Source organism: Ascaphus truei, chromosome 7 (genome assembly GCF_040206685.1).
Source record: "Ascaphus truei isolate aAscTru1 chromosome 7, aAscTru1.hap1, whole genome shotgun sequence".
Taxonomy (NCBI): Eukaryota; Metazoa; Chordata; class Amphibia; order Anura; family Ascaphidae; genus Ascaphus; species Ascaphus truei.
Genome location: NC_134489.1, coordinates 104417979 through 104429895, shown reverse-complemented (window position 1 = coordinate 104429895; position 11917 = coordinate 104417979). Strand labels below are relative to the sequence as shown.

Here is an 11917-nt window from a genome sequence, read left to right as displayed (position 1 = left end):
GGGAGGTAAGGGGACATGGCTACATATATAATGTACCTGAGTGAGAAGAGCCCACGCAGGGGCCATAAATAAAGAATGTTGTTACTGGCCCCCAATAATTTCTATCATTGCTAATAATGCCCAGCCACACGATGCCTGCACCCTGAACAAGGTAATGCAGCCTGAGTAGGGTGGGGTTACATCTTAACCCAGATATATGAAGAGCTGTGTCCAAAGTCATACTCTTCAAATGAATGAAATGCAATGAAGGGATCTGTGTCACGCTATGCTATATCGTATAAATTGCAAGTGGTATCCCTGAGGATTAGAAGTTTAGCCAGCACAGTCTGTAAGTCATGTTTTCAATACACACTTGATTATTTCAATCTTACATTGCTTTTTACCCAACAATTGTGTTGACAGGTTCTGCAAAGGAAGTACCTGTGCTGTACACCCCATTATTTTACTTCTCACAAACAAAGCTAATGATGATCATTTCAAATTAAATCAGTTTGACTCAGACATCCAAACTCATTTAAACATTTTGCAAACCTGTCCATCCTTACTTTAACACTTTGGATGCCATAAGACATAGTCCTTATGTCATGGGATCATGGCCACAGAGAGCTTTCTTTCCATTTCCGTCACGTTCTGCCATCCCACAGAGCGCAGGACATGGTCAGAAGGCAAGGAGGTTTCCTCCATTTCTGCTTTAAGGGGTTTTGCAGTCACGTGACCATACTGTGCCAGAGGGATCGTGGCACTCAAAGGGTTAAATCTATACCTTCACAAATTTACATCAGTTACAGTCTCTCTGATATACTTAGTGTCATAGATAAAAAATATATATGTTTTCCCTAAGTTCCCCAAAAAACATGTAGGGCAATATTGACTCAGTGGGACTATTCCATAAGCTAGGGGTGCACAATCTTTCCCCGAGCGCATCCCTGCCTGCTCTTCTCGGCGCCTCGTGCCCTAACCCCCCCCCCCCCCCCCCGCTCAACCCCGGCATCAAATGGTGCACGGGGTCATGTGACGCCATGTTGCCATGGTAATTTGATGCTGGGTTACCAGAACAATGTGTCGCTGGAAGGGAAGTATATTACAGAGGTCTCATGCGGTCCCCGGCATTTAATTTAAATGCCGGGGGAGATTGTGGGACCTCTATAACTGCCGTGCCCCAACCCCCCCCCCTGAAAATCTAGCACATTGTTCACTATATGTATGTATGTCTTTATTTATATAGCGCCATTAATGTACATAGCGCTTCACAGCAGTTATACATGTGACAATCATATAAATAACAAATAATACAAATAACAGATCATGGGAATAAGTGCTTCAGACATAAAAGTAAATTTTAGGAAGAGGAGTCCCTGCTCCGAAGAGCTTACAATCTAATTGAAGCTAAGGTATATTACGGAATGGCATTGCTTATCATGGGTCAGGGTCTGCCTCTAAATGTATATTCCTCCTGACCCATAAGACTATTGGGAATGTTCCTGGAGTGTCACCGTAGACTCTCAGATGGCATTTTGCGGAAAATGTGTGCCCATTTACGCTTGTGCGGAATTTGGGATCTTTGTGCCTGGTGAAAACAAATCACAAAAATAACAAACTTTTGCCAACTGGGAAATGCAAATAGAAACCAAACATTTAGGAGAATTGAGGTGACTTTTCTATTCTAGAATGTGGTGAGTTCTGCAATATTCACATAGAAATGGAGAAATGCACTTTGGTGAATGAACAAATAACTTTTGAACGAACCTTTCTCAATGTTGTGTATTTTAGCATGTAGCTTTTCCTAAAGCCTTGCACATTTTCTTCTTCCCTGGGTGCCACAATATTTCGGGGACTTGGATCTCCAAAAACAAGTTTTGTTTATGTAAACTACAGTCGTAGCATCCAGAGAATGGTCCTTCTTAGTGCGTGTTTAACAAAAAAATGAGTTACAGCCTTTAAAGCCGCGTATGAAATATTTCTGCATGATATCCCAAATCTCTTCACATTCTGCTTTTTGCTTCATTGCACTATGACATCTAGAGAGATTAACAGGGCTTCAGGGCTGAGCTCTACTTAGTTCAGCTCTGACCAATCAATCAGTGCACTATAAGATGAAAGGAAAATACACCTCTGCTGATTTAAAATTAGGTTGTCAACATATCCTACCCATCTTGGCTCATGTCACATGAAACGCAATTGTGGACTTGGCTCGGTTTCCTCCCATCCTTCTTTCCTTCTGGTCAGGATTGAAGAATCACAGAACGTCATAAACAAAACCTCTGTGATTCATCCACTGAGCACATGTACACTGTAAAAGTGCTCCTATGAACTGCTTCAGTAAATATAATCGCTCTGGTGAAGATCACCACTTACATTAGTATTCAACAAGGTACAAATGAAGCAAGACTTACTGTTCCTAGGACCATGGGAAACCAAGTGCAGTTGATAGGCAATTGATTGTGCCTAGCAACTCAGTTCGGCTGCTGAATGGTGCTTTGCGGCTGCTATGGTACTTTGCAGTAACGATGGGCGGTGCTGGTGTGTATTTAAGCTAAATTCAACGCAGCAATTGAGAGACACTTAAATAGGCTTTTTTTTAAAAATAGGAAATTCTTACAATAAAGGTTTCTAAAAATGTGACAGTTTAACACCTCCCCCCCCATCAAAAGGGTTATTAGAAGGATGGAGTGTATTGGGCCCCACCCTGTGTTTCCATGGAATCATGACATAATGGAGAGAATATTAGAGAATGGGATGGTTCAAGAAGGTTAGGTTCCTGGAGGCCAAGAGGAGAGGAGCCTTGGAAAGAGGAGGTAAGTCATTTTTATACAGTAAATAGCACAGACCGGACCCCCTGTTTATTATGTTGTAGGTAGGGACTGTACCCATTAAGTCAGGATCCCCAAAATAAAGAATGGAGTCCTGAATAGTTAAGGGAAAGGAATATGATACGCCACAGAGGGACTCAGGGAAAAGGGCTCCCGGGTGCCGGCGGATCAGCTCTAACCGCGGATTTGCGATAATATTCAGCATCAGTCTATATGGAAGTGGCAGTTCCCAAACAGGCTAAAGGTGTTGGGTCTCGTAAGAAGTACCCACCAGGATTCCCGTAGGGGCCTAGACTAAGTGAATTAATACTGATTATTATCCCAATGCCACAAGGGAGGCCGGATCTGACACCTATGTAGAGCAACTAAGTCTATATACCTCCCTTCAAGTGTTAAGAGTGGGCCCTGATGGAAGAACCATATTCATGTATGTCTGATATAAAATACAGTGCAATGTTGTCAATATATGTATGAGTGGTCCTTGTGCTTATGGACACGATTAAATGACTGCATTACTACAAAAGATCGTGCCACCCATTTTTATACATCCTTGCCACCTCATCGCCTAGCCAGCTGAATCCAGCACCCTGAGTTAAGGTAACCCATGTTGAGTAGTTAACCATTGCACACTGATGTAATCTCCCTAGGAGTCAGGTAGGGAGGGTTACAACTGTAACACACATCCACAGTCTTGATACTGCAAGGGGATGATTTACAGGTATTCGCATGATGCTCTCTGCGTTTTGGTTACATTTCAAACTACTATCTCATTCTTGAGAGCCTTTGGGCCTCATGCAGTAAGCGACGATTATGTGAAATCGGCAAGCTTATCGATTAGTCATGTTATTGGCGTTTTTCCCTCTCCGTATGCAGTAAGTGCCGAATACATTCAAAATCAAGCCGAAAACAAATCCGACCACTCTCACGATGATGAGCCGATCACACACAGGTGTATCGGCGTGCGTGGCGGGGTGCTGTTAGGTTGCACAATCACAAATCTTGCTGAATCAGGCGAAACAAGCATGTTTTTGATTGCGCGCCATATTTAAAGGCAACGTGTACTGCTAATCATTCTCTGTGTTGTTGGGAGTGAGAGAGAGAGAGACGCACAGAGCTGGACGATTGAAGATTTGCATATTGACTGAGAGACTTGTTGTGTATTGGGTGAGCTTTGTCCTTTGTTGTTTTGTTTACATCTTTGTCTTGTTTTATATGTGGAAGTGGTTCGTGTGATTGCCTGTACATTTCTTGTCTGTTTTTTGTGAGTGCTGGAAGTATGCCCGCAAAGCGTGGGAAGAGTGATGCTGGTGGGAGTGGGACTGCTACTCGTGCGAGTACGCGTCGGAGTGAACGTTCTGTTCAGGGGAGTGATGTTGCTGGTGCACCGAGTGGTGTTGCTGAGAGTGGGAGTGCTGTTGCTGGGAGTGGGAGTGCTGGTGCTGGGAGTGGGAGTGCTGTTGTTGGGAGTGGGAGTGCTGGTGCTGCGAGTGGTGTTGCTGGGAGTGGGAGTGCTGTTGTTGGGAGTGGGAGTGCTGTTGCTGTGAGTGGGAGTGCTGGTGCTGGGAGTGCTGGTGCTAGGAGTGGGAGTGCTGGTGCTGGGAGTGCTGCTGGTGGCGCAGTTGCTGATGGGGTGGATGGTGGTGGCGTGCTTGCTGGTGGCCAGCTTTTGGAGGCTCTTCCATTGGAAGAAGGAGAGTCCAGTCAGCACCAGCCAAGCTCTGACCCTAAACCTGCTCGGAAGAAACGTGTGGAGAAGCCACGTAATCCTCGCTTCAATGACCAGGAAAATACAGCTCTTGTCACTGGCATTCTGGAGCACTATGACAATATCTATGGACATTTAGTAGGTAAGTGTACCTTTACATTTATTATTCAAATACATGTGATCCTAGGTCATCTGAGTTTTGTTCATATGCAAATATGGGTACACAATATCTTTCTATGTTCATTAGTGTGGAAACACAGCTTTTTATCATGCCTTACAAGGACAAATAAACACAGCCGGTCAATTTGCCAGAACTGCATACAATATGAATGCAACCTTGCTTACATGTATAGGTTTAGTAGTGAATGCTCATGTGCTTCACATATTACACATAAAACAGCATGTTTGCTATCTTTTGGAACAGCTAGCAGTGTAGGAAACTGGTGCTTATATTATTATTAATTCACCTCATATCTTTTATATGTTTTTCAAGGGCGGACAAGTGCAGCAAGCAAAAAAGAAATGTGGGACACAATAGTCATTGGTGTCAATGCCTGTGGGAATCGTGTCAGGGACAAGTATCATTGTCGGAAAAGATTTGATGATATTAGGTCCAAATTGAAAAAGAAAATACAAGACCAACGCGTGCATGCTACTGGCACTGGAGGTGGGCCCACATCACAACGTCTCATATTGACTCCATTGGAGGAGCTGCTTCGGCCAAAATTACTTACCGTCGTCGTGGAAGGCTTGGCTGGTGACCGTGACATTGGAATTTATCCGTCACAATTTCCAGCAGGTGATAAATATTACTGTACTAGGCGTGTCGTTGCTTACAGTTATTTTGCATATTTACACTGCTTTTTATACTGTCTTCACAATATAAGCATACCTGCATCTATATATGTATATGTCTGATTCTGTATATATATATATCTCAAAATAGACATATATGTAGTAGTCCTACTAAAAGCAGTAACTAATATAGCACGTGCCATTGCGTGCTCATTTACATGTGAATTCCCAAAATGCATAGCTGCAGTGGAAGCAATTGATGGTGGGCGAAGATGGGGAACAACAGGGTAGTACACATGTGTAACACATGTTAATCAGAAATTATTACTAGCTACAGGTACAGAACAGAAATATGTAGAATATTATTGTGTATTTTATTTATTTTACTCCGACAAACATGACATTACTGCCTATTTTAAGCATGCATCAAATATATTGCATGCAACGGCCTACAAACATCACTTGCACTAACACATCTATAGTTGTTTATGAAAAGGTCCATTTTTGCTTTAACTCATATACAGACAGCATAATGAGGCACACGTATCATATTTTATGTCATTGTTTTCATAACTTAAAAACTGCACACGACTATTTAGCTCATCTACCATTGTGTTAAAGCAGCTGCAATTAATATCTCATCACAGCATACACTTCAACAGAGGGGGTGGGGTTCAGCACACACACTAATTGCAGCCTCATTTTAGGGTCAACTTAGTTCACACCATTTTCACCTGTTTCAAGTAATTGAAAGGTGTGGCTGATCAGGCTTTTTGGGGAAGGGAATACCGTTATTACAACCTGACTAGCACAACTGAAGTTAATCACACTCATTTGAAAGCTTCACTTTAGCTACTAAATGCCCCAACAACTCATTACTTATCAAAGCGTACGTCACACATTAGTTCACTCATATCTATAGTTGAACTACTATCAAAGACACATTATCACACACTGCATGTGTTGTCTTGTTGAGTCACAGCCACATTCAGGTGTGCCACATCTTCGATTAATGTACCACACATATCCTCTACCAAAAACAACACTTTTTGCAATATGACCACCTTCATGATAACCATTGTGAATGGTCATCTCATGATAGTTATGTACATTATGATACTGATATCACTACACAACATATGATTTTAAGGTACAAATTTAATCTATTTATCCTCACGCATTACTGCAGAAACATAGTATGTTGTATGTTAGGGAACTCAAAACTTCTAAGTACACAGGCATGTACAGTGTTATTACAACTATTTATGTTCACTTTCACACACATTTTCGGTTAAGCAACTGATGTTGTTAGTTAATCATAAATACAGAACATACAATAAGTGTTTGTTCAATATTTACACATGTAAATGTCAAACTTATGTTATTGTTATATATAGTTGCCCCTGGAGGACATGTGTCACCTGAGATGGAACAAGTGTCTTCACCTGGGTCAGCCAGCTCAACACAACTACAAGGTGAGTGTATCAGTTGGTGGCCATATAATATGTGCTCTTCTATACTGTATGTTATGTTGTCATGTTCATTATTTGTTTTGCACATCTTCTTTAAATAGGATTACTTAGTGTCAGTGAAAATTAAGTGTAAGGCAACATGTATTGTGTTAGTGATGTGAACTATCATGTAGGACTTCTGAGTTTAGAGCAACTTTTCATTCATTCATATTTCATACTGAGTCCAAACATTATTCGTAAGTCAAGGTAGTTTTTAATGTGAGGTTATAAAACGTATGCTAACATGTTAGGTGTTACTTAGGACACAGTACAATTACATAGTAACACAGCATACATTAACATGCCATTTAATAATGTGTACATTTCTTTTTAGAACATCATGGTGATGAGGATGATGAGGATGATGAGGATGACGCCGCAGAAGAGACTGAAATACAATCAAGTGACCATGAAGAGGTGCCAATAGAAACTGTTGTACCGCCAAATCGTCCATCAACTTCCACATACGATGCAATTGTAGCTTCAGAGGGAAAAATAGTGGACGCAGAAAATCGTCGCCATTCAGACATGATGACAGTGCTGGAAAGGATGATTGGACTGCAGGAAGAAACAGTATCACAATTGGCACATCTCCACAGAGTCTTCATTGAAGTGCCTAAACAGTTGCAAAAAATCAACACCTCATTCGAAGCATTAGTTGTTCAGCAAACCCAAGCTAATTACTGGAGAATGACTAATGTACCCCAATTCAACACCTCACAGGCTGGATCATTACATGCTGGCCACTTCTCACCACATTCATCTGATCTTCAGTCACCAGGTCCCAATGTTACCGGTCAAGTAGCACACATTGGTGTGCAGGTTCCTGACGACATCCTACCGCTGCCATCTGTACTACATCACCAGCTGACACCTACAAAGGAGGCCACAAAAACACAACAGCACAAGCAGTTAGTACTGACCAGGAAAGATGAAACGGACCAACCATGTGTTGTGCACGGTGTACCAACTTGCTCACATGTGTCACTGCCCACAAGCCCTGTTGGTGAACAGTCACTGCCCAAAAGCCCTGTAGGTGAGTCACTGCCCACAAGCCCTGTAGGTGAGTCACTGCCCACAAGCCCTGTAGGTGAGTCACTGCCCAAAAGCCCTGTAGGTGAGTCACTGCCCACAAGCCCTGTAGGTGAGTCACTGCCCATAAGCCCTGCCCGTGAAGTGCCAGAGGCCACTCAAAGTGGCTCTGTTGTTGCGAAAGTTGGTGGCAAACGAAAAAAAAAAATGCAAGAGACAACAAGCAGGCCTGTTACTCGCTCACAAAAGGAACAAAAAAAATAAATGTTATAATTCACTCAATATGTCTCTGCCCTTGTTTTGTTGACTTCACATTATCTAATTAATATTGTATGTATGCTGAAGACTGTGTTGTTTCCAAACTTTCAACTATGTTCTTGTACACATGAAGTTTTGGAAATGTTAACACTCAATTAATGAATAGTGTTATAAATATTTATGTATTAATCGTCTGTTCAGTAATGGTCCACCTGGAACCAGTTGCAAAGTTTAGAGAAGCTGCCATTGACTTTGCAGCAAAACATTGCATTTGGGTGTGTTAATTGATGTAAGAATTGCATATGCATATTAGTCACATGCAATTATAAAAACACCTAAGTAACTGCAAACATCTTTCTTGTACGTGTACAGCAGGATTATGTGTAAATTATTACTTACCTTTGCCTTGCTTGGGCATTCTAATTTTGTCCTTTAATCATTTGTGTGTTCTTGTTTCAATAACATCTCAGAATGTATAATAATATATATACACACACACACACACACACACTGAGTGTGTGTGTGTGTGTGTGTGTGTGTGTATATATATATATATATATATATATATATATACACACACACACTGAGTGTGTGTGTGTGTGTGTGTGTGTGTGTGTGTGTGTGTGTGTGTGTGTGTGTGTGTGTGTGTGTGTGTGTGTGTGTGTATATGTATATGTATGTAAATATATATATATATATATATATATATATATATATATATATATATATATATATATAGTACTATATAAACTGGTATACATGTATTTTACAAACTAATACACTTCATGCTTCCTTGTGAAAGCACACTATTTTAATAATACAGGCATAATGTTTGAGAAATATCCTAAGTATGAGACTCTAACAGTATTGTGCTTAAACAAATGTTTATTACTTCATTCAATCATGTTTCTCACCATTTAAATAGGTTTCATACAAGGTATACTTACTGCCATCAATGTTGTGTGTACTCCTGCAATATTAAAAAAAATAAAATATAATATATAAATATATATATATTTTTATAAGAGAGATATATTTAGATATATATATATACACACGTATTTAAACTCATGCAGACAGGGAGTTAACCAGACTTTCACATACACACAGAAATGTAAGCGGGGATATAACATTTCTTTTTGCAGGTGTGTGTTTTTACTGATATGCCTGGCTAAGAACTATTTTCACACAGTGGTCTTTGTTAGTTTTCAAAAAAACACTATGTGAACGAATTCAAAGTCTAGGGATGTTTTTCAGAAACGAGATAAAAGAAGGAGAAATGTTTCTCCCACAGTCCCATATCACTAACCACAACTGTTAACCCAATTAGATTTACAAAGCCAATTGGCGTTTGAAATAAGGAGTCAAAGTAGTTAGTTTTGATGACCTTGAGAAGGAAAAACAGGAGTTTGTTAGCCATTCAGCACATTCATTTTGATGAGCAAATAACACAGACCTGCACACAGCTTTTGTGCTACTCAGACATGGCTGATGAATTCGTTACCAATATTAATCCCCTTTTAGGGTATAAGTACATGATCTGTGAAGCCATCTTGAACAGTCGCGGACAGAAAGCAAGCACACGCCAAATCGATGATTTCATTCGAGCAAAATATCCTTATTACCAAGACCGTAAGCATGCACGGAATTTTAATTCCTCAATAAGATTCACTTTATCAAGTAATGACTTTTTTGAACGTGACCAGGATAAGCTACAACACACCTATGGTTTCTGGAAGATTGCCCAGGAAAAACAATTTCTCCTGAAAGACGGCACTTATATTGTCGTGAAAGGCATATTTATTCCTAATGGCAATAGCAATGTATCCACTACTACTGATCCGTTTGAATCGATACGTGCTGCAATATCTGCAGCCTCCATTCCTGAAACCCACATTGTACAAGAACAAAAGTACTATGATTATGTACCAAGCCTTTCAGCTGAAAATGCATTGGAATGGGAACCCGAAGAAATGAACCTACCTCCCGACCAATTATTTGAAGAAAGCAGTGGCGATTCCTATGAGCGCTTCCTGGAGGAGATATGTGTCATACTGGATTCAGCGGTTGGGTCAAGCGTGGATGAAAATGCCTTGCATTTCTGGAGCGACCAGTTGCAGCCAGGCGAAGAGTTAATTCTAGAAGAATGGTAAATATAACAATCGTTATGCGTTGACTCTGCGTTTAATTTTTTTTTTTTTTTGTAACCACCATTTTCACTTTCAATGCGTGGATACAGCGTAACATTGCAGACTGCATAACATGTAGCGATCACAAACAAATTGTTTCCTAATACAATATAGTAGAACCTGAAAGAGTAGTACACATTGCTGACGGTATACATATACGTACTTTCCTATCCCTTTAAACATATTAGCAACATTTTTCCATAACTCTAACACATACCTGTTTTGTTATCATGCAACATCTACAACATTGAAAACCGGGTCCACCACGTATGACGTGGGACCCTTGTCATGGGCCAAGGCGTCCTTAAAAAGGATTACGGATGTAAGTCCCGCCCCCAAGCGACGTGCGCGCCTCAAAGCCTATTGGCTGTCATGTTTTGTTATAGTAACGGTAACTGCAGTGTGTGATGCGTGCAGCTCAGTGTTTGTAGGCGTACCCTGGGCGTTAGCCGAATGTTAATTGAGTGGGAGGAGTGTTAGCGTGCGTTTCACGCTGGCTTAACATGACGTCACACGTATTGCATTTGCGCATTGTGTTATCGGCCGTCCTTTCTGTCCAAACACGTCTGGTTTAAAAGAATACAGATGTACTCGTTTAGAATGATTTTAGTTTCATCTTCATTGTATTTGAAATAAAGATGTGATGTTTACTGGTATTTTCTACATGTATTGAACGCACAACGTTCGCTTTGTTTTGCGCATGCGCTAACAGTTAGTGGAGCCAAGCGTGAAGTGCGTGCGCACACTAAGATGTGCGCGCACATTTTTCAGTATACAGGCAACGTTCACTTCATATACATAGTTATGGCTGCTACAAATGATAATAAAAATTACATACTGATGTACACTTGTAGTTGTAACATATAAATGAGTGACGTGTGTATGTACACAATCATATAGAGCTGTGTAACGCGTTGTCACGGATACATATATAGTAAGGTGCCATATTTGACCATCATGTGTTTGCTGTATTTCAGAGATGTCGGGGAAGATACAATCGGATCAATGTATGATTTCAGAAGAGTCTACCTTTATATGAGATGATTGTGAGGAGGAGCCACCGACTACTATACTACATATGGAACTAATTTTATATTGCTTGCAGCGCTTATTAACAAACAATTAAAAAAAGTGATACCCTTATGCCTATATTGCATAAGCACTTAATTAACATAATGATGTTGCAAAATAGTGCCTCTTGAATTTTTCTTGAGTGTTCTTTAATGACTACTAACATTTTATGACATGGTGTGTTTTTTATATAACAACCATTCCCACTCTGCTAACACATTTGTGTATTCTATTGTGTAATGGAACGTATGACTGTCGAAACTATGTAACAATAATAATAATAATAATATGAGCATGTTCATGTATAGGGCTGCTAGTTGTACGCAGCGATTTACAGACACATGTTTCAGCCTGAGGTCCCTGGCCCGTGGAACGTACAAATGTTTTTTTGCTGCATGAGGCACAGGGAGATAAAGTGACTTGGCCAAGGTCACAAGGAGCCCACACCGGGAATTGAACCAGACTCCCCTGCTTCAAACTATCAGTGCCAGTGTGTGTCTTTACTCACTGAGCCACTCCTTCTCCCAATGTAAAGGACACTTACAA

The 11917-nt window shown here is 40.6% G+C and overlaps 1 protein-coding gene across 1 annotated transcript; it reads left to right on the top strand.

The window, feature by feature from the left end:
- Nucleotides 1-2731: 2731 nt before the first annotated feature.
- Nucleotides 2732-8117, top strand: LOC142500014 (uncharacterized). Its single transcript, XM_075610070.1, has 3 exons — nucleotides 2732-2795; nucleotides 6708-6785; nucleotides 7156-8117. Exons 1-3 carry the CDS (start codon nucleotides 2732-2734, stop codon nucleotides 8115-8117), a joined length of 1104 nt encoding a protein of 367 aa, XP_075466185.1.
- The last annotated feature ends 3800 nt before the right edge of the window (nucleotides 8118-11917 follow it).

Coding starts and splice junctions, on each gene's coding strand:
- LOC142500014 (XM_075610070.1), top strand. CDS start 2,732: ATGGGATGGTTCAAGAAGGTTAGGTTCCTGGAGGCCAAGAGGAGAGGA. Junction 2,796..6,707: donor AGGAGCCTTGGAAAGAGGAG/GTAAGTCATTTT, acceptor TGTTATATATAG/TTGCCCCTGGAGGACATGTG. Junction 6,786..7,155: donor CAGCTCAACACAACTACAAG/GTGAGTGTATCA, acceptor ATTTCTTTTTAG/AACATCATGGTGATGAGGAT.